At 33.5% G+C, this 23,950-nt stretch overlaps 2 protein-coding genes and 2 long non-coding RNA genes across 5 annotated transcripts in view; 2 read left to right on the top strand and 2 right to left on the bottom strand.

The window, feature by feature from the left end:
- LOC117159605 (hexuronate transporter) overlaps positions 1 to 7,522 on the top strand; it is a 30,487-nt gene extending 22,965 nt beyond the window's left edge. Inside the window, exons 6-10 of the mRNA XM_076620469.1 lie at positions 23 to 185; positions 1,322 to 1,520; positions 2,434 to 2,712; positions 5,031 to 5,228; positions 5,879 to 7,522. Of these exons, the coding sequence (XP_076476584.1) occupies positions 23 to 185; positions 1,322 to 1,520; positions 2,434 to 2,712; positions 5,031 to 5,228; positions 5,879 to 6,075 (1,036 nt within the window). The 3' untranslated portion in view covers positions 6,076 to 7,522. The remainder of the gene's footprint in view (positions 1 to 22; positions 186 to 1,321; positions 1,521 to 2,433; positions 2,713 to 5,030; positions 5,229 to 5,878) is intronic.
- LOC143302990 (uncharacterized) lies at positions 5,030 to 5,883 on the bottom strand. Its single transcript, XR_013058912.1, has 2 exons — positions 5,631 to 5,883; positions 5,030 to 5,407 (listed from the first exon to the last, which is right to left on the bottom strand). It is a non-coding gene; the product is annotated as an uncharacterized LOC143302990 (long non-coding RNA).
- A 161-nt stretch (positions 7,523 to 7,683) lies between the features above and the next one.
- The window catches only part of LOC117159596 (uncharacterized), a 40,104-nt gene continuing 23,837 nt past the window's right edge, over positions 7,684 to 23,950 (bottom strand). The window contains exons 2-3 of the mRNA XM_033339576.2: positions 14,513 to 14,723; positions 7,684 to 14,299 (exon numbers count right to left, since the gene is read on the bottom strand). Of these exons, the coding sequence (XP_033195467.2) occupies positions 12,103 to 14,299; positions 14,513 to 14,697 (2,382 nt within the window). The 5' untranslated portion in view covers positions 14,698 to 14,723 and the 3' untranslated portion in view covers positions 7,684 to 12,102. The remainder of the gene's footprint in view (positions 14,300 to 14,512; positions 14,724 to 23,950) is intronic.
- On the top strand, positions 14,718 to 15,373 carry LOC143302989 (uncharacterized). 2 transcript variants are annotated; one of them, XR_013058911.1, is made up of 3 exons: positions 14,718 to 14,867; positions 14,978 to 15,100; positions 15,194 to 15,373. It is a non-coding gene; the product is annotated as an uncharacterized LOC143302989 (long non-coding RNA). The 2 variants fall into 2 exon arrangements; XR_013058910.1 differs by having other exon boundaries at positions 14,978 to 15,373.

Genomic DNA, 23,950 nt, shown 5'->3' with positions numbered 1-23,950 from the left:
GAAACATTAAATAAACGTACAGAGAAGCGGGATGCAACCCCTTGGCCACGGGTTTACTCTCTGATTGGTTCCCAGAGGAACAACGAGGGCTCGTTATGTCAATTTTCAATTGGGGCATCTATGGAGGCTACGGTATCGCGTTCCCCGTTGGTCGTTACATTCCAGGACTAAATATCGGAGATCTGGTGTGTATAACTTGCGCTTGAAAATATCGAGAAACGTTAATTAAAACAAAAGACCGCATAGCGTATTGGAATTCCCGCTATTTGTCCAAATGCACGGTGAATGTATTTTACAGAATTACCAAAGCTGATTTGGCTTGACCTGTAACAGAAAAATTTAGATAAAGCTTTCAAACTAGCACGGTCGTTTCTTTCTTTCGCGTTAAAATCTGCTTCCCGTTGCTTCGAAGAAACGACAGTGACGAACAAAAAAGAGGAACTTGATTATCTACAAGAAAAGTACGACAAGTCGATACTCGTGCAAATCGAGCGATCAAAGGGGATTCGAAGCGAAGTAAAGTTTCTTTTTAGCAAAGATTAAGCGAATGGATTAACGGATGAATCGTGTGAGTAGAGGATGAAGAAAAAGCAATTAGTAAAAGGATCGGATAACACGACTGTCCGGAGCAGTCAACCAGAAAATGAAAGATTTCGGACGCCACATTTTCTTCGCTAAATCCTGCGATTATCGTTTTATTTTGTTTTTTAGAATTACAGCGTGAAGGTTATTTTGTCGATATCTGACTGGACGCGTTTTCTGTTAATTGTATTTTATGGTATATAAAAAGAACGATCGTGAAATGATGGGAGAAGAAATTCAACGAGATTGAAAAATAAATATATTGTAGCGTATCGAGTACTTGCTAGACTCGATAAGGATTGTTCCAAGATCAAAAAATCAAAATCGTACAATTCTTTGAATACTACGATAACGAATAAAGTACTAAGTTCGTTACAAGAGGTTTATATCTTATTACTATTGGTATCTCTATTATGGTCTTTTAATAGATTTGTAAAGGATCTACCTTTAGGTATAGAAAATTCTTTTCTTATTCGCGGTATACTCCGCGATACTTTTCTTAGCATATTCTGTAATTATTATTACAATTATTACACAAATTATTATCATACAATAATAGTTACAGAATATACTAATATTCGTGTTCAACTGGAAAACCCTCGAATCCTCTCTATACATAATAAATCATAATAATCAAAAGATGTTAATATTTGTTATCTAAATAATCTGATTCGATAAATTTCATCGATTAGTCTGCCGAGATCTAACAATGACGATGAATGATCTTTATCGTCTTTAGGGATGGAGAGCATGCTACTATGGAGCTGGTATAATCGGACTGATTATAGCTGCTCTTACTTTTACTCTTACCGAACCACAACGAAAAACAATCGGCGAGGAGGAAACGAATACCGATGGAAAGAAAGTGCCAGTTTGGAAAGTAATCCTACAACCGAGGATTATAGTATTATGCTTGGCTGCCAGCATCAGACATTGCGGTAAAAGGCAATACCTTGATGCAAAGGATTGAAAAATGCATTCGAAGGGTATATTAGCGTCTACCAGCCTGGTTTATTCCAGCAAAATTTCTAATGCTCAGAGATTTATTTGTTTATTTACATTCGTCTTTAGTATCGATGGATCGTGTATAGTAAATTTGTTGGTATTTTATATGACTTGCGTTCAAATTTATTTAATTAATTATTTATATGAATGTCTATACTTCTAATATATGTCTATAAGGAAATATTTGTTTATATTGCTTATTGATATTCGCGAATCTTAATTTTAATCTTAATCATTCGTATTTTACATTCTCTGTGTCTAAATTTACGATATCTATACTACATTTATTTAGTCGTGTTCTTTCTTAATATCGATGAACCGTGCAGAATAAAATCTTTACGTGTTTAGAGTCGTTCGAGCATTGTATGAATTAATATGCAGTTTAAAATATTTCTTGCGTGTTACAAGAGGCGTCAAACTTTTCAAGATTTCAATCTCTTGCAAATTTTTCTTCATATAAATTAACTCTTAACTACTGTCAATGACGAACACAACAATTTAAGATTAGATTTTGAAATTTTTATTTCAATTGATTTTCGAATTTTTTATTTAATTAAATTTCATTATTAAGCTTTATCACGGAGAATGTAAAACAGAAAGTAAAATGGAATACCCTGAATTTTAGTAATCTAACGTATACGATAATATAACGATACAAGTATTTAAGGGTTCAGATTCTTCTCAGATCCTAAAGTCTTTTTCCAAATTAGAGCGAAACTGGCCTTTTAGTAAAAAGAAAAAAGATAAACGACTCTTTTACAATTCGCATTTACAACGATTCGGTTCGCATATCTATACGTTTGAAACATATTTGAAATTATTTAAAAACAATTCTCTTGCTTTCAGGTGGAATGTGCTTCGCTTACAATTGCGACCTCTATTACAGAGATTACTTCCCCGACTACGATTTAGGCTGGTGGCTGTTCGCGGTGACTATAGTGATCGGTAGCATCGGTGTTGTGGTCGGTGGAGTAATTAGCGATAAATTTGTTGCGAAAATGGGTATTAGATCGCGAGTTGCTGTTTTGGCCATCAGCCAAATAATTGCTACACCGTTTGCATTTGGCTCGGTATACTTCAATCCTTTATGGGCTATGATCACCCTTGGCATTTCGTACTTCTTTGGTAAGTAAATTTAAATATGCTTTTCGTAAAGTATACTTTAGATTTGCTGTGCTTCCCAAAGGTACAGGTGCACAAGTCCCTGTATACCTGTAAATAGATCTTCGCTGTTATCAGACGCATTGTTCGGCAATTAGTATAATAATTGGCAAAAAGTAAGCTCAGGTTGGGATAAGCGAAATTTAAATATGCCTTTTGTGAAGTATACTTTAGATTTGCTGTGCTTCCCAAAGGTGCAGGTGCACAAGTCCCTGTATACCTGTAAATAGATCTTCGCTGTTATCAGACGCATTGTTCGGCAATTAGTATAACAATTGGTAAAAAGTAAGCTTAGGTTGGGATAAGCTAAATTTAAATATGCTTTTTGTGAAGTATACTTTAGATTTGCTGCGCTTCCCAAAGGTACAGGTGCACAAGTCCCTGTATACCTGTAAATAGATCTTCGCTGTTATCAGATACATTGTTCGGCAATTAGTATAACAATTGGTAAAAAGTAAGCTCAGGTTGGGATAAGCTAGGATAAGTAATTTCGTCAGAAACCCCGAAAAGAGCATCCGATAGTCGCGAAGATTACGTATATGTACATAGGCCGCATAACGTGACCAAAGGTTGAGACTCTACTTCGTTGAAAATGAAGCCTTAAGTGGAAAGATTCTGTTCCACATTTTGGACCTATTTTCGCATATACAGAATAATCTGCCACTCGTTGTTCTCTCATACTTAGTTGACGATTAGATGAAAAGCCTTGGACAAAATTTTATTCTATATCTTCGGCTTATCTTCGCACGTAGAATCAATCTCTGATCGGTTGGCCAGATTACGCGGGACACCCTGTATAAGAGCTTCTATACCTCGAGACTACTATCTCGTCCAATGATCTCGATCAACGATGGCATTCGAAAGAATTTTCTTTCTATTTATATTTTTCTTTATATTTACTGTATTTACTAAACGTTCTACGTTTAAATATACTTTTGTATATTGGCAATGTACGTTAATACCGGGTGTTCCATTTACATCGATCCCTGAGAACATTAGCAAAATAATTCATGATATGGGAAAATGTTTCCAGCGAAAGTTAAATGATTTCCATGCTGGACATAATTCTGCGTCATTAATTTTGCCAAATGCACAGATAGAACTCGGTCTTCTCCTCAAACTTTTTCCTATACATGTTAGCGGTGGTCGGTCTTAGTTTCCGAGATATTTGCGAAAAACTGTAGTTACTACTACAACGAATCGTACGTAGAATTGAGAGTTTGCGGCAGCGTATGCGTCTGTGTTAGTTGCCAGCGATTGGATTAAATGAGCCGCTCGATTCTACGTAGGATTCCGTGTAGTAGTAACTATAGTTTTTCGCAAATATCTCGGAAACTAAGACCGAACGGCAGTAACAGTAAGTATAACGTTTCGCAAAAAGTCGAATCCGTAAAAGTGCACTGTCATGTGGCATATGCCAATGTAAATGTATCAAATTCTCTTTTCTATGAACGATATTCTGGGAAATAATAAAATAAAAGATAGAAGAGAATATATAAATATTTATCAATGAAAAATGATATCTTTCTTATCCGTCATAAATCTATATCTCTCTAAAAAATTACAAATTGGTCATTTTGACTACTCTGGTAGTTTTAATGTAGAAAAATAGGGATCAAAACCATACTTTACGAGGAAAACATAAATGGACAGACCGCAGACTCCAGATGGAGTTACAACATGGCCCTCCCCCGGAAAGACACCAAAGACAAACACAGAAAAAACACAAAAAAAATACTGGTGGATACAGAACCCATAACAAAATAAAAGAGAACATTAAACCGACAGAACTCAATTCTGACACCGCATAACACAGGTGTAAAATATAAATATTGTAAATATTTGTAAATATTTGTAAATAATCCTATTTGACATCCCCCCCTTTCCCGCCCCATCCCTCTCATCCCACCCCTCCCCAAAGTTACACAGCACCCAAAAAGCAAACTACCGAAGCGTCCTGTTTTGCGACCAAGTTTTTCAGGACAAAAAAATATAAAAAAAAAAGCTCCGCTCCCCAGAGGCTTAAACCGAAAAACCGCATCATACAACAAAAAATGTAAAGCGCCGACACATAATACAGCATGGCTACATCGTACCGCCGCGTATCGGTACCTTTGCCTAACATACCATTACAAAAATTCACGTTTATTGTGAATAATGCACTTAAAATCTGTATTTTCTGGACTCAATAAACTCCTTTGTAAAAAAAGGTAGTTTTAATGTTAAAATTCAAACTAAGCAAATATATTATCGAGTTAACGCGTACCTTACTTTGATTGCAGCCGAAATGTGGTTTGGAATCGTGTTCGCAGTGGTCGTAGAAATAGTTCCTCTTCACCTCAGGTCAACTACTATTGGTGCCTTTTTGTTCGTGATGAACAATATCGGTGGAAATTTACCAATACTGGTCGAACCAACCAGAATGGCCATCGGATTTCGAGAATCTCTTTATATTTATTATGCCGGTTTCTATGGTATTAGTAAGTATTTCACATTAATATTTAATGTATCGATTTATATGTATCATTTTATTCATTTATAATCAGTTACCTTGTAATCCATTTTTTATCCTTACTTGTATTTTCCAATTTATTCATTTATATCCATATTTTGTATACCGTAAGTTGTAGTTCGTGATACCAATGAAATCAGGCAGACTCTATGGTACAAGATAAAACGAAAGTCAAAAGTAACAAAATTCCTTTAGAGATCCCGTTTTTAACAGGATAGGAGTATGCAGTTGGCAAAAATATATTTTACGTATGAATATAAATAACAAAAGTAGAATAAATGTTTTCTCTTTAATGTCCTATTTTTTGAGAAAATTAAATTTGAAAATACATTGTGAATATTGGAATTTATTGGCATTTTTAATTACTTACACGTACAAATACCAATGTTTAAAAAACAGAGTTTCCAATACAATTTTATTACTCTGATTTTCACCATATTTTAAACTATAGAATCTCTTTAATCACAAATTACGATTTGTATTGTACATGCACATGTACAACGTATATTTTCATGGTTAAGTTTCGAATTATGCGAAATAATATTCTGAACGCGTAGTTGATTAATATTTAATACTTGAATTATTAAATTATTATTGTATATTATTATTAATATTTAGGTTCTATTATGTTCTTCCTAACCATGTTCTTGATGGACGGAGCCAAGAAAGAAGAATCGAAAACGGAAATTAGTAGGAAACCAGAATTTGGATATGACAATAATACCTTCACTAACGACGAAGGACGAGTACCAACTTTAGAACTTCCTCGATTATATCCACCACCACCACATCGATTCGAAAATTCTAGGTTATAGAAGATCATAACTTCGTAAACATCAAAAATTGGTTGTAAATACATAATATCGGGATTGAAATACAAAACTATTTTAAATGTATTCATGTAAGAAGCCACGTTTCACGAAATGTAATGTCGTCTACATCGATCGATTCGTTTTAACGCGTAGATTACAAAAATACCAAAGTTTTCCGCGAAAACCTGTTATTACTGAAATATTTCATTGCGAAAATCTCCATATTGTAATTCGATTTTTTAATGCAGATAATATCGATCTCATTTTAAGCAACGATATATCGTTTAATGTATTAATCGATTTCTAATCGTTATTATCGAGAAAATATAGAAGAAGAAAGGAAATAGCATAACAAGTAGAAAAGCAAAGTATTTTAATTTAAGATTCTCAAGCTTATATAAAACGTTGCGAGTAATTTAGACCGAAATCCGCGGTCCCTACTTTACCCTACTGTCCCACCCTGTCCCATCCAATCGTCCTTCCATTTAAAGAATTGAAAATCATCTTCGTTTCTCGAGAAATATCGTTGAGTTGTATTTATCGAGGTTCACCTTTATGGAAAACATACTTTTATTCACTTCGCCCTTACTGCTCACAATAACTCATACGTATGCTGTATTTGCACTACCGTGTAGAGAAGAATAGATATAAGGATGTAAAAACCAAAGCTCCTCAAGATCCGAAAGGTCAAATGAGGCATCGATAAACAAATGAATAGACAAGCTATGGGAATAATTAATAAAATTATTTATTTTAACTAATAACATTTTTAAGTGTTAAAAATTTGTCATTGTTTATTCTTGCAATAAAATTGTCTTTGTAGGGTAATTTTAATGTTTTTATATACTACGTATCAAAATAAATCGATTAATTAATATATAACATAATGTGTATTTCGCGAAACGTGGCTTTACTAGCAATGTGTCGATCTTCGACTTTCATGACAGCTATTCAAATACGTATGACGTTTTGTTTCTTTTTTCGCCGCGAAAATTATGACAATAAGATGCTTAATTTCTGATCAAATTTAATAATTAAATCGAAATTAGATCTCGACGGATTAAATTATATAAAATCTTCAATAATCGAAATTAAAATGTCCTCTTGATTAAAAAATTCAATTTTTCATTGATGTTAGAAAATTTTGAATTCTATGTCTTTTTAATAAATTTCTAGTTAATTTCCTAGATCCTGTAAATATTATAATAAAATAATGTTCTGTCTAGCACCTTAATTACGGTGAGTATGATAAGATCAACGGTGAAGTCAACAGAAACGTTATTTGTCCACAACAAAGCAACTTCTGGAAATAATATTAATATACACACGCTACTTAAGATGATTATAACTAAGAATGTCAACAACTTTTGATTGATTAGTTGAAACATAACAATCCATTATAATATGAATGGAAATTTGAATAAATTGTTTAATTCAACAATTACGAGAATATGAATACTTTTATTATTGCAAATTACGCAAAAAATTGCTTATAATCAATTTAATGAATGACAAATTGCTTAGTTTGACTGAAATAACTCTACCTTATTCAGTGGAGAGATGTAAGTACTTCTACAGTTTATACTTGATAAAAATAATAAGCCAGAAGAATAATTTTTATTTTTCACTGTATTTTAAAAACAGCCTATTGAATATACATACATGTATTTACGCGTCTCGACAGATATATAAAAATACATATTTCGAAAACACACACGTCGCACCAACTGTGTAACACACGATACACAACAAATATACTTATACCAAGATTCATCATCAAATCATTTCTTTTATGTACAGATTATTTAATATAAATAAAAAATTATCCTTTATTTGTAATGTACAAAATAGTTCAGAGAAACTATCCTCGATTACTTCAAGGCTCAAAAAACTTGTCATGAAATATTATTGTTGCGTGTGTTGAAGGTGTGTATATTACATATTTACATATGTACACGTTCACTGGCGAAAATACTTCGAAATTTGAAAACCACAAGGGAAAAACATAGTAAGTCACGCTTTCATTTTGAATTCAATATGCTGTTAACCAAACGCATGTTACCAAACAAATCCATATTTAGCTTGTGGATATTTATGCATTTATATGAAAATAATACAATACAAAATAGACAAAATATGCAGAAATATATAATACATCAAAGTAAAGCGCTAATCATGATATTTAGTGGATAGAACAATTTTCTATTTAATTTCCATTCCTTCGGTTGAATTCATAAAAATATGATTTGCATAGAAGTCTGCACTCTACACATATTATATACCTAGAACTGTTTATATAGTCAAACTTCGATACCTCGAACTTCTTTAACTTAAAAACCTTCATAAAATAGATAAAAATGGGATCTATAAATAAAAATTTGATTACACCTCGAAGTAACAGGTATATACGTATCTACATCTTATAATGAAATACCGTAACCTAATCAACCTGCATTCACCATGCTCTCCTGACCCCCGCTCCACCTGCGCACGTCTCACAAATACAACCTATATAAGTTAAACTGCTATTCACTTTTCTAAATTCCAAATAGATAGTCCATCTTTGAAAGATGAATTCCTTTTTCTTCGAGCCTCTACAATTCGAAAAATATTAATCAAAACATTTTTAAACCGTTTTCGCTCGTTAAATTTCTCTTAAACTTCGCGAAAAATAAAATTCGACATAGTCTCCATAGGTCAAAGATTTTAGCTTTTCCCTTGAAATTCGAGTTCCTGAAGTTCGACTGCAAAAGTATTTTTAGTTACTCTATAAGTGACATTCAAATTATGCATTTATAGGAAATTTGAAAGTGCAAAATACAGAGAAATAAAATATTCAAAATATAGTATAATTATAGTACTTAAAAGTCAAAAATAATGTCTATCTAGATTCCATTTTCTAAATCGAATTTGCGAAAGTATGAATCATGGACATAAGTGTCCGTAATTTAAAAATCACGATATCAACAAAAATGAATTTGTCATATTTTTCCTATGTGATCTTCGTTTATATCGGTAATAAACACATATATAATTTATTCAAGTGTTGCATATTGTACATCACTGAATAGTTCTGTAATAACAAAACTTGTTACAGTGAACGTTTTATGTGAAGTGTCATTGGATACACAAGAGATGTAAAAAGTGTCTTGTGTACCAACACTTCACCTGACAACTTCGTTATTGTATGTCTGTGAAACGATTCAATCATATGATCTGTGCTATGAGATATAGTAGAGACCACAAGTATTGTACTGGCAATGAGATTTAAAGAGAGAAAATTGGAAAATTCAGAAATGTATAGAATAAACATAATATATTATAATATATTATATAATATATTATAAAACATAATATACAGAAAACATACAAGATAAAGTACCTATAATAATATTTAGTGAATGCAATAAATGCCCATATTTAAATTCCACCATAAAAATATGAATTTGTGTAAGAATATGATTGGCCAAGAACTTTCTATGTATCTGCGGATTTCTATATAGTAATTAAAACATTCAATTTCAACAATTTCTCCATTCCTGAATGATTTAAATTTTAATTTCATTAGTTAACCGATTCAGGTTAATAAATTCAATGAATAAAAATATAGATTTCTTTGCAATACTATTTTAGGTATCATTAATAGTATGTGATAAGTTTCAATTAGTTATTGTGTTACTTAGTTAATAGCTATGATCTCTGCTATATATGTAGATTGTACATATGATATATATATATATACATATATATAATTATGATTGTGAACAGAACAACGCATATAACTCCTGATATTTTACAGATATCATGACGCAAAATGTGGATATCATCACTTGAACAAACATGAGGATCTATATATCTTCTGTACAGCCTCGTTGACAGTATTATTAATTTACTCCTATAAATAACATAATCCAATGTTACATAAACATTAAATACCTTACATATATGTATGTATACGTATATACATACCTAGATAATACTATTGACATCTCATTGAAAAAGTAGTACGAATAATTAGTGGAACAAACATAATGTTATGTCTTACACATATTCATCTCTGTGTATTAAAGGAATCATATATGACTGACAAGTATGATTCTGTGTATACTGACTAATTCGCGCTTTTTATCTTATAACTAGCTTATTATTATTTATAGACTCGTTACAGGAATTAGGAATTAGTTGTTTGTTATACTGCAGAATGGTTCTTCAGTTTGTTTTCCACCGAATTAAATTATTATGTTCGATTTACCCGAACATTTCACTTTTAGAAAAGTACAATCAGTCACAAAAGTTCTCACACGCCCTAATAACAAAGATGTATATTTAATATAGTATCATTTTTAAATCTAATATATTATTAAGATATATTAAATATATTTTGTTTTTATTAATTTAATGAAGTATTTTTATTCCATATATGAGAATATATAGAACTATAAAATGTAAATGTGAATATAAATCATGTAAATTATATTCATAAATAAGAATGTGATGAAGATGTTTTATTTTAATAAAAACTAGTCTTTTTATAGAGCATACCAAGAATTTTGTAACTGACTGTATATCATTTTCACGCTTAATTGTTTTAATGTGTACTTATGTATACTCATTGGTTTCATTTGCTGAATTTTCACATTGATTCTTCTAAATACTAATTGTGCATGATCTGTATTCATTTATAGATACTCCTTCCTAATATTCCTGTCACCAGTTATTTTCTAATTTCAAAAGAAATGTTTATTGATATTGATTACATCTATAGAAAGACTGTATAATTTAATTTCCCTTTCTCAATAGAATAATACACTTCTTTTGTTTTCATTTATAATTGTCTTACAAAATAACTTATAATTATTTTACTAAACTTTCATGATTTATGTACAGAAATAATTTAAAGTTATTTATAGTTAACACATAGGGAAATTACAAGCATATTTTACTATTGTAAAGATTTGGTAAGTAGATACAATGTTAAAAACATTTCTCTGTTATTTGGCCATTTGCATAGATCTGAATTTAAATTATATTTTACATTTAATTTTACTTTTCATCGAAGGAAAATATTCTCTAAAAAAAAATTTTCTGAAGAGTTAAATACATCTAAGAAGATATTTGTTATTATAAGTAAAATAACATTTATTTTACGATCTTTTTTTTAGAAAAATATTCTCTGATGATCAAAGTATGAATGCAGTTTTTCTTTCTTTCTTGTAATAAATTGTGGACTTTAACCATTACCTGGTTCAAACTTCATTTACAACAAAGAGTGTCGAATATATATTTTTATAATTTTTATAGTTTTAGATAATATATTTTTATAGTTTTGAGTCAAATGGTTGTAATGACTGCAGTTTATATCTTGTTTAAAAATTGAAGTTATTTCTGCACAGTATATCAACAACCACTTTTCTATCATTAGCACCAATATTCTATTAAATCAATCATTTTTCAATGTGAGTATGATTTCTTTCTATGAAGAGAGTTTCTTTCAAAGTATTAAAATTGGATATAGATAGACAGAACATTGTTTATTTAAAAAAAAAAAACTAAACAGATATCCGTCTTGAAATAAAATCTCTATACGTCTCAATTTCCTTCAAGAGCAATCCTTAATTACAGACTCTTACTTGAGAACTTAATCTCTATACTATTAAAATTTAATATAGTTAGTGTTTTTAATGACATATATATTTTTAAGTATTGAAAATATTCAACTGGTAATGTTTTTAACGTTCTCTATCAAAGAGATTCCAGAGATGAACAATCTGTAGTTAAAGATTTCTTTCTTTTCCAACCTATTATTATTATTAAAATATTAGTGGCTCTATTTCTCTAAATCACTCGACTGTTTCTTCAAATCACTCAATATAACCAATTCTACTTGTTCACTCAAAACCTATCAACATCTCATCTAAAACCAACTGAAACACCTGCACACAATTAACTGCGCATTAAGTACTCCACAAAAACCATCTCCAATATAAAAAGAAGCCTATGAACATGATTAAGTCAGGAACATCACGGATCTCAACATTCCTCCGTCGAGGTGCTGGAGATCTGAGTACTGGCTCCGCTAGAGAAGCTACTCCTGCAAGTTTCCACAGCTAGCGCCGTGTCTGGTACTTGGACAAATTGAACCTTCTCCTTGGGCCATCGATTCTTCCCATACATGCAACTGAATATATTATACTTATGATCCATCTCAAAATGACTGAGATTACTACTGTGTCTCCTCCTCAACACCTTTTTAGCCATTAAGCTTCTATTGTTCTTATAAGATAATTCTCTCCTGAAGCAGAAGAACCTTCTTAACTCGCGTTTCACTCTTTTTGATCTATAGCCGAACAACAGTGGGCTGATATACGCGGCCAAGATCAAGAGGCTGGAGGCCAACACGTCGTATTTATGGGGCAAATGTTGGTCAGTGGATCGAGGTAGATTCTTCATTACCAGTAATATCACGTACGGCGACCAGCAGATCAGACCCATCACGATCACCAGAGCACTTATTCGCGCCGCCCTCGTCTCCTCTCTGTGCCTAAATATAGAACCATTGCTTATCCTGTCCTTTAGAGAGTGTATGTAACTCGAGGTGCTCCTCACGCTCGAAACACGATGCAGGTTGTCGTTCTTGCTTGGCGCTGGGGTTATTGTCACTATTGGTGTTAGCAAACACGAGGACGATTCTGTAACGCTGCTACCGTTAGTCTTTTCAGTCTTGTTACTGTTTTCATATGTATGAGATAGAGAAGCGTCTTTATTCAAGGACGACGATAACCTACGGTTGGGCCTCGTTTCTGAAAAATTCACTGATAATTCAGAGTCTTCTTGACTCAATATTTGGTTCTTCAACTCGACTTCTACTTGCACCAAATGTTCTTCTTTCCGATCGTTGTTAATATCGTTCTGTTTGCTTTCATTATTTTCTTCTTTGATAATTTCAGAGACTTGCAGTGATTCTTGGAATAAATTCGAAGAATAGTTACAGAGAGGTGAGAATTTTTTATCGAAGCATTCAAAGTGAGTTTCTTCCTCAGAATCACTGCTCTCGTCGATAAAACTTTTTGAGATCCAATTATTCACCTGTTTGTGCTCTTTTAGATCTCTAGACGATTCTTTCGTCTCTTCGTATCCCGAAGTTTGCAAATCTTGCTTCTGCAAATCCTGACACTTACTCTCCCTGGCATCTTTCTCCATTACCGAATTACAATTGCTTAAATTATCATTAATATAGTTTTCTTCATTTGTAGATTGAGAGACTTCGACTCTCTGTGGACCAACCGTAAAAACAATTCTAGAAGGCTTTTTATCCTCCGCTTCTTCGGGTGGAGAAGATGCATCCATATCTATAGAAGAAGCAAAGGACCGCCTTCTAGACAACTGACCAGTGGGTTGCATAGTCTCGCTGGTCTCGTCAATCGAAGACAAACTTGATATCTTAGGTAACTTTCTAATATCCTCTACAGTATCCGTCTGAAGACGTTGGTTCCTCAAAGGGCCATTCTGCTCTTCGCTAAAGCTTGCCGAAGATAATATAGGCCTAGAGCCACTTCTTCTAGCTCTTTCCGAATTTCTATGTGCAGCCACGTAAATAGTGACATAGATCCAGCAGACGGCAATGAATGGGATGAAATAAGCAAATATGGTATAAACAATGGCATAAATAAAGCCATAAGTGATTGTATCGTCTATAAGCGTATCAAAGATCACAGTAGTATTCTCTATGAGATCTATGTCGTCACTGAGACTAACAGTTTCCACTGTTTCAGGAATTGCACTGGTATTGAGCTCGTTGTTATTGGTTTTGTTCTCCAATACTGTGAGAGTCGATTCTGTGGAGAAACTTACGGAATTTTGTTCTTTGGAGATGCAGAAAAGCCAAAGACTTTGAGGATTTGAGTTGAAGAAAGCGAGAAAGCCGAAAACTATGGAGATCATCCAGGTGGAGAGGATTAGAATGCCGCATTTCAGTTTGTCCACACGAGCACGGTAACGTAGAGGATCCATCACGGCAAAGTATTGATCCACAGCGATTAACAGGACCGAGAAGACCGAAGATGTTGTTACTACCGCCATTGCTCCCTCTGACATTGAACAAATATTCAGTACAGGTGCAGAGTCGAGTATGGAGGAGTTGGAAGACGTTGAAACAGCGTCCATTATTAGTAGGGGGTTCATGATGGCACAGACCAACAGGTTTGACACGGTTAGGTTCATGACAAACCTGGAAACAGAAACAATGTGTTCCTTGTCACCTAATAATATCGCAATACATCCAATTCTGTTTTTATATGGATCTTGACGTGATATGGTGTAATTAAGAAATATGTATTTTTCTTTTTGCATGATTATCTGCAGTCTAATAATATAATATGCTATTACGATATAATATAACACGGTTCTGTCATATTAGTACGATAATAAAACGAAGAATAACCTGTTGGAAATGGTCCGTAGCGACGGACGTACGAGGAATGCCAGTAGAAGTATGACATTGAGTAAGAAACAGCCAAAAAGGGCGAAACTCCAGACCACTATCGCATGATTATTCCACCATCCCTCTAGATCTCCTAGATCTGAAATCGATCCTTCTCCGACGATGTCTGGCGAATCTCCAACCATTCATGTATAATAAATGTGACGCAATTCTGAAACGATAAGAAAGAAACGAAATTTATCAATGATTTTACAAACGAGTTTCGTAAAGTTTCGTTATTCTACGTTATTAATAAACAGCGGATATTTATGCAAATTCACATTGTTATGAACATAGTTAAGAAGATGAAACCTAGGTAATAAAAGGTTTTGTTTCGGTCTTTGATTTTTGAAAATTAACCTATAAATTCTTTATTATTATAAATGTAATAATATATATTTATCATTGTACATATTCGAAACATAGGAATAATCTAGCACAAGGTACGGTCTACCCGTGCTAGATTGCATGGATATTTTCACAGAATGCGCATACGGGAAAATCCGTTAAGTCTAAATATACTCTGATGGTAACACTGTGCCGCAATATGTATGTATATTGAGAGATTACGCGCCATAATTTCAAGAAAAATTGCCCTATTTCGCCAGTTCATTCAATTCCAGTTCTTATTCATTGTTCCAGCCGTTCCTCTCGTTCAGCTATCAGCAGTCAAGATGCAGTTATTTTCGTTCGAAATACACTGTGACTTCGATCATTTTAAAATGTTTGATTAATCTACCAGACGTTTATGAGAGAAGTTAAACAGACTGTTACCCGCATAGATCAACAAGTTTAATAAAGAAACCCATCGTTCAAACTCGAGCTTGATTTCTGCTTTTGCAGTAAATGCAAACCTTGTTTATGTTTTGGAAACTACACCGAATATCTACAGTGACTCACGCGTGTATTCAAACACCTGCCATAGATTATTTGTTAGATACATATATATATATATGTAGAATTCGCTGTAGCGGTACCGGCAGTTTTTTTGCGAATATCTCGGAAATCAAGGTCGATGCGTCGGTTACACGTATGAGAAAAAGTTGTCTAAAATGTTAATTTCTACAACGTATTCAAAAATTATCGAAATCGGTCAGGTGGACGAGATACCGATAATTACCATAAATATCTGTTAGGTCGATAGAACTCTTTATTTACTCGCGCGATAGTTTATAAATCTTTTTCGAAACACCACAAATTATCTACGACGCGCTAAGATATATTATGCGTAATCTTCATGTACGGCATTTATCATTCGGTGTTTGGATCTCGTGTTAAGTTTCTCTTAATCTCTGACACTCGGTAATTCGACACGCGGTGATTCATAGATATCCTGTTACGCGTTTGAAAATGAGGATTAATAGCAAAAAGCGCTGCGCTTTTTACGATTCCTTTGTCTGGAACTAAGGAGCGCGAACTTTTATTGTCCGTGGTCGATGGTTAGACACGTCATTACGAGAAAGAAATTTTGTATAAATACAAGGAATTCGAACAAAGGCGTGATAAAAATAAAAGACATAACGAATTAAATTACCAAGAAAAATTAATGTTTCCGTTAATTCTTCGTAACACTAATTATTTGATTAACTAGCTACAAACTCGACTGTATTTAATTTTTTAATTATTCAAAATATTCCATTTTCAATGAAAACCAATAATTATATCGTTGCATCGTAAATCTACAAGTACACCTATAAACAACAAATACAACGTACACACACGTATACATAGTATATATAGGAGTTTCACGATTTTCGGAGAATGAATTAAGATCTTGGGGGTAAATTACGCAGTAATTCATTAGTAAATTATATTGAACGATAAGCTTAAGTAAAATGCTGTATCATTTATGGAGTTTTTTCCTAGGATACACGATATGTAATTACCATGTGATGTAAATCTTGCATTATTTATCGTCATAGCAATTATACGATCATTCGATAAAGTTAAAATGCAGTAATTAAGGATACCAGAAATGTAGATGTCCATGTGAAAAGTTAGAATTAATAATAACAATAACAATAATAACCGTAACTCTAAGTTAAACATAATTAATGAAAAGTAAGTTGAACGAAGTTAGGTTATTCAAATTTAACATGTCTAACTTCATTTTATATCTTCTCCGTGACAGAGATTAATAAGAAAATTCAACGAAATTAAAAATTACAATATCAAGTAATTCAATGCCAAGGTGTTATGGTGTCCAATGATTCTTTTATTTATCGTGGAACCGTACATCCCGATATACGTCTCAAATGACGTCTCAACGACGTCAGACGAATTATGGCAAAAGTTACTTTGAAATCTATCTTTTACACACCGGTTAACCTCGAAAAAGTTAAACCGAGGCGAGATCGAGATACGAGGGAAAAAAGTCGAAAACTGCAACGGACCAGGGATCGTATTTATTTCGAGGAAAAAACCTGGATGTTCACCTATCGACAGCAAGTTGTGAGAATGAATCGCAGCTCGTGACGCAGATGCGGGGTGACTTTAGTATTTTGCTCGCAAAATGCATTAACATATCAGCAAACAGCTTGCTCGAAACGCAAGAAACAAAAGAAAGGTTAAGACGTCTTAAGTTTTGGCGGTAAAAATAAATATACGCGGTTGAAGCAGCGTCTATATCGCTTGACGTCATAGGCAAGGTTTTTTAATACATTTTAAAATATGTAATTGGCTTGCTAGTTTTCTCGTTGCTATTACGCGCTTATTGCAATTCTCTCTCGTTAACCGCGAGATTTACAGAGAAGCGAGTCTTAATAGAGAAACAGTTACGCGCGTAAGTCCGACTAAATAAATTTCGAAAAATTTGGCTTCCGTAATATGAGATAACAGACTTTGAAATTTTTATGTTAATTGTAAACTAAATTAAATTGAATTTGGTATAAGGACGTTCTCTGTTTCTGTAATACAGAATTTTAATATACATTGGATGAATACGTATAGAATTATACAAAAATGTATAGAATTTTATACAAATGTTGATGAAGATAACATTCAAACGAAAAGTTGTTGCTACAATTGAGAATCGGAGATCGTCTTGCAAAAATCTTTGATAAATTTAACAAAACAATAAAATTAAAAAAACTGCTGTAACAATTTCCTTGTTCTAAAAAAAAAACACCTTTCTTTGAATAAGAAATCCTAGAAATTATCCAGTTTTTATATTTCTATGCTCAAGGATTGAAAAATCGCATTGCATTGCAAGAATACGAGGCCACTGCGAAACAATCTTTTTACTTCTGCAACTTGTACGAGTTACGTGGTTGAAATAAAGCTATTTTTCTCATGAAAAACAAAAGAACACGTGCAAAAGGTGCCACACACTTTTTAAATTGTCATTAAAAATACATATCGATTGTCCATTTCCTGAGAAATCATAATTTCCCGTATTTATCAGCTTTCAACCACAGTCACAAGACAGTAATTAAATATAAAAAATAAGCAGGAACGAAATTTAATTATGGTTTGAAGCGGAAACCACGATTTCTCTAGAGAAATTTCTAGGCTATGGAAACTTTTTCCGATAAGAAGTAAACTCGCGATATCCTTCTCTCCCTTGTAACGGTAATTTTGTTGTAAAAATAATTTTGAAAGTTGCAGGGCCAAAATATTCGCACCTACTACTCATGGTGTTTCATATTTTTACATCGTTTTCCATAATTTATGAAAGATTTCTTCCTATTTTTCAAATTCACCTACGTAATAAATAAATATTTTCAATTTTCAAAAATTTGATTTTCGCGCAATTACAATTATCAATTATTAAAAGAAGATTAAAAATACCATGGTATTAGCAATACCAAATCAGACACGCTTCTTAAAAATTCAGTTAACAACTTCGTTCGGTTATTTAAAAAAAAAGAAAGAAACTGGTGTATTAAAAAAAAAGGGACGAACCGAAAGTTGCTCAATTTGTCAAGGAAAATATGCTGGAACGCGTAACGGAAGATTATTTTTCGCTGCTTCCGACGCGACGTTCCAAACATCATAACTCAACGATGAGTAGTTACGGGTTATTTGCATGTTGCGAGATACCTAAGATCAAAGATCTCGAAAAATGAATAGCTTCCACTAACGATATTTTGTTCTTTCTTTACAGCCTACCACCGGTCATTTGTTCGTTTTCCTACACCTTTCCATCATCTTGTGACGTACGTATGTATTACGGACGCAATCCGCAGGGTATCTACGTATACAGAGTCGGCGTTACATACCGTTGCCTGGCAAAGTCCAAAGAAATGCTGGAACAGCGAACATGCCAACATGCTGCAATATCAAACAGTAGGGGTACAGCGAGCGGCGTCTTTCATCGTACTCGATGCCTCGTCCCTTTAAATTGGTCGTACGAACAAACGGGATGTTCGAATTGGTTAAATTCGATATCTTCGATTCACCTAACCCCTAATAATTAGCGATGTGTTTGTTTGCGTTATTCAATGTAATGGCCGGACGCTCGCGATTACGTACAGTTTCCTTACCCTTAGTATTGAATGCCCGCATAGTCTTACGAATGATTCGATCATAGTCTTATTACCGTAAATTGATGCAGTTCGTGGGTGCGTTCCTCTTGAACGAGCGTTTTCAAAGCATCGAAAAAGCGGGAAAGCGCGACAGACCGCGTTTCGTCGTCAGCGGGATTTTCAATTCGCATCGTCGTTACGTACGAAACTACAACGATACTAGTTATTTAAACAGGAAAGCGTGAAGCTAGGTGACCTTCTACAAGTACATTCCATCGTTTTATATGGCTTCGATACGTAAATAGATATTACCTTCTAGCCGACCCTCGTATATAATTATGAGAAGTATATGGTCTTATCCAATAATAAGTTTGATCGGAGATTAGTTTTATTAATAGACAGAATAACGAATATATTTTAATTGCATGACTGTCGCGAAACGTATTTTAGTTTCTGTTCGATGTTTGTCACTGTAAAACGTTTCTTCCGTTATTGCGTATTTCCTTAAGAAGCGTTCCGTTTCTATCCTTATTTTTCAAATTATGTCATCGCGAGGCCGATAGCAATTTCCTCGTCGCGTTAGACAGGATGCTACGGTATATGCTGAACTTGCTTCTATCGCTATATAGCGTTAGCGAGATTGACCAGAGGAAATTATCGTCGCACGAAGCAATTTCGTATCGCACACGCGATTCACGTGCAGCGTTCTTTGGCTCGCGTGACAGACCGTTGAAAACGGTCGTCAACGACGTTTAACGTTTAGTGTGACATCTGCTTCGAATCCGCGTTGGTCGTTGTTGCGCATGCGCATCGATCTACGCTACGAGTTTCAAACGCTTCTTAAAGCTTCGTTCAAAATGGTCAAGTTATCTGAATTTAAGCGATATAAGAGCCGATGCGGACGAGTGATTTTTCTCTGGGCGATATCGCTGCGATTATAATATGTCTGTCCTCGGTGTTTTTAAACTAGGAAAACAAACGAAGACATATAGCTGCAGCGATATCACGCAGGCAAAAATAGCTCACCTGTATCGGGTACTAAATTTCAATAACTTGAAACCTCTTCATCACCGTGGAATTGTCATTCACTTTACTCGGATATTACGTAAAATTGTATTAACGAAAATGATAGTTTTTTCGAGTTTCTACTCTCGTTAATTAAATCACTAGATTTGTGTAATAATTAGGCTGTGGATATTTTTGCAAATTTATATTTTGATCGACACGACCAAAGAGATGGAACCAATATAGAAATGTGGATCATCCACTAAATAAAATAACGCGAGTGTTATATTTCGAATATTTTACATACAGGGTGGTTGGTAACTGGTGGTAACTACGCGAAGAAAGAAGTTGAAAATATAGAATAAAAATATTTTTTTTTTTAATTTTTTTTTTAATATTTCCATCGAGACAACGATCTACAGTGAGATCCGTTATAACGAGACGCGATAAAGTTCACGCGTACCGAGCGAAAATTCAAAGTCGATTTTCTCGAAAACAAAGCCTCGAACGAAAAATTGTTATTCTATATTTTCGACTTCTTTTTTCGCGTAGAATCACCCCCTTTCCGCTTGTACCACCAGTTACCAACCACCCTGTATATTTTCAAATTTTCTAAAAATGCAAAATTTGTCGTCTTACTTGGTTTAAAATATGCTTTTGAACTTTCAAATGAAACCAAGGTTTCTTCGGTTGTTCCCTGACTCGAAAGAAGCAGTAGTTGCTACGTTACGTTGCGTTATTTTCAATTTTCCACTTATCGATATCGTACCGACCTAAACCAGCTTAGTTAATCGGCCAAGTTTCAAGCAACTTAGTAAACTGAGTCGACCGACTGATTACTTAATTTTTTCAGTAACAAACCGTGTGAAATAACGATATAACGACAGTGTAAAACGTACGTACTGAATATTTTAACGATTGATCATCTTTATAATATTCACGTAGAAACCTCCCTTGTCGATCGTGCCACGATTACCGACACACCCTGCATTTTCTTATTCACTCGCATACACAATCTCTTTCCGTTTTACTCTCTATTGGGTAGCCTTTCAAAATTAGGTTACTCAAATTTAAATGGCTCGAACTCGAGTATATCTTGACTAATGTGAACGAAGCTTAACCTCGACTCTCTGCTGCAGCTTTTCAGCTATATTTAGAGGTACGGTTGTAGCTTTTGCTCGGCAGTGGTAATAAAAGCGATCGTGACGGGTGATTTACCGGCGCTAATCTTACAGCTTATGCGCACGCGTCCCAAACGAACAAGCACTCGCAAATTTGATGGAACCGTGGCACCTCTTCTTTCGTTATAAAACGAATTCTCAAATGAATTTTACCGACGCGAAGTCACGTATTTCGTGCGGCCGTGAATAACGAGTTTCGAAATATTTATAGTCTGCAGATACGTAGCCTGGTTTTATGATATCTAAGGTATGAAGACGTTGTCCGTGAAGCTTTTCAAATTCACGAGTCTAATTATATTAGATACGGACATCGTGCGTGGTTATTAGCGATCAACGAGTAGATAACGGGCGTTCGTTTAAGGCAATTCAAAGGTATCTGACTGACGATCGTTTGACAATTACAAATATCCCAAGTTGGTAGATCAGATTTAAAGATTAATTATTTGTCGCTTGCGGTGAAAATTTGCAGCGATTAGATCTTTGTGGAAAAATTCATCGTTGTCTCTTAACGTGTACAGAATTTTTTCCTTACATTTGTAGGAAATTCCGTGAATACAAAAATGCATAGAATAGGCACAATGCTCGTGGTACTTGGTTTTATTTTATTATACAGGGTGGTTGGTACTTACTTCACTGGCGTAATAAATATAAAAATTGGACGATACTGGTAAATACTTATTTAGAAATTAATAATCACATAGAACTCTTTTTATTCGATCAATCATACGTGTACGACTCTACAAGGTCTCAAGTATGACAAATAAATGAAAAAAAAAAGTATGTGGAATGCGATAAGGAGATAATTAAGCGTAGAATAGAAAGATAATTAAAAGATTAATTTAAATTCATTACAGTCTATAATATAGCTGGATGCAGATGGAGTTTGCGGGTATGCAGAGATTTAGAGACACGTGTGCTCTTAAGCGTGACTTGCAGATAGTCTCGAGATTACTTTATGGCTACACGTGTGAACTAAGGACCAATAAAAATAAACAAGAAACTATGTTTCTTCTTAGACTTTGTTGAAAGAATCGTTCAGTCATAAATGTTTATATTTATCGTAGTAAAATTTGGAATTTAGTGTCAAATTGATTTATGATCGTGAGTGTATAGATAAGGAAATATTTACTCGTAAATTCAACTATTAACTGTATTACGAAAGGTTCTATATTCTACAGATAGACGAGATAGGATATATAAATTGAAAGATAGAAATAATAACAACTGAGAATTAAGAGATAATTACAAAAAAAAAAAAACAAACAAACAGCCAAGACCAAAGTCAGTATTTCGTAATTTTTACGTGCATTTCCACATGGCTTTTAAATTTCACCAAAATAATCACGATAGTCGGATCGCGTCGAAGTGCTGATGAAATTTTTAAATGTTTCGTACAATGCACAGAATATATGGGCATAAAAAGTTTCTGTGTCGGTATTGCGTGAATTTTATCATCATAAATCATATCTCTTTCCTAGTTAGAAGTAAAAAAAAAAAAAAAGAACGAGTTAATAGTGTTGACGATCTTCGCATGATTTGAATTCTTTCTTTTAATTGAGATTATGAAAGTTACTGATAGATGTATACCTGTTGCCTCTGTTTAACAACTGCAAATATTAACTTGTGTATTTTGAAATTCCTTCGAATGGCTGGAGACAATGGACACAAACAGTCTTGAATTTTCCCGAGACAAAAAGATGAAAATCATAATATTCAATCGGACATTCGTTGAAAATCCAAATCGAACAGACTAATTTTTCATTGTTTATTTCTTGCAAATTTATTCTCTTCCTCCTCCTATCTCCTCTACCAAACAGCATAGAACCGATCAAATTCTATTTTACGAAAAAAAATTTTTTTTTTCTCGTAGAGTTCTATGGAAGTAATATACACATATAACTTTTATATTACAAATATTTGTAATTGATTAAACCTCGTCTTTTATCAGAAAACCATTTTTCATTTTGTAAAGTTCTGTAGAACCAATGTATTTATAAAAGTTGTACAAGTTCGATAAAATATATACTTTTTTATTATTTTCTACTATTTCATTTAACAGTTATTCATTTAATCATTTTGTTCAATTATTATTATACAATTAAATAAATCCAACTAACTAAAAGTAAAAAGCTAAGGAAGATACTATTAGAAAATTTAATGGAACGTTAGAATTAATACAGAATAGGTGAATATACGTATACAGGGTGGTTGGTAACTGGTGGTACAAACGGAAAGGGAGTGATTCTACGCGAAAAAAGAAGTCGAAAATATAGAATAAAAATTGTTCGTTCGAGGCTTTGTTTTCGAGAAAATCCACTTTGAATTTTCGCTCGGTACGCGTGCGGTATGTTATAACTTATCTCACTGTAGATCGTTGTCTCGATGGAAAACTTAAAAAAAATTAAAAAAAAATTTTTATTCTACATTTTCGACTTCTTTTTTCGCGTAGAATCACCCCTTTTCCGCTTGTACCACCAGTTACCAACCACCCTGTATATGTTCCCAGTTCGATACAGTTCTATTATGTCTGTGTAGATACTTATATGAATGTTGGAAACCACGTTATATATTTTTAAAACTTACATAATCTCTATCGTTACAACTTTTGCATTTCTTATTCTATCAAAGACTAAAGTCTAGATTATTAAACAAGATTTGCTGGCTTCCATTTCATTATATAACGTCGCATATCTCTTTTTTCTACTTGTCTACCTTATCTTACATTGAAACTACTCGGGCATATGACA

Source organism: Bombus vancouverensis, chromosome 8 (genome assembly GCF_051014615.1).
Source record: "Bombus vancouverensis nearcticus chromosome 8, iyBomVanc1_principal, whole genome shotgun sequence".
Lineage (NCBI taxonomy): Eukaryota > Metazoa > Arthropoda > Insecta > Hymenoptera > Apidae > Bombus > Bombus vancouverensis.
The sequence above is the reverse complement of the archived record's forward strand: the minus strand, read 5'-3'. Positions and strand labels throughout refer to the sequence as shown.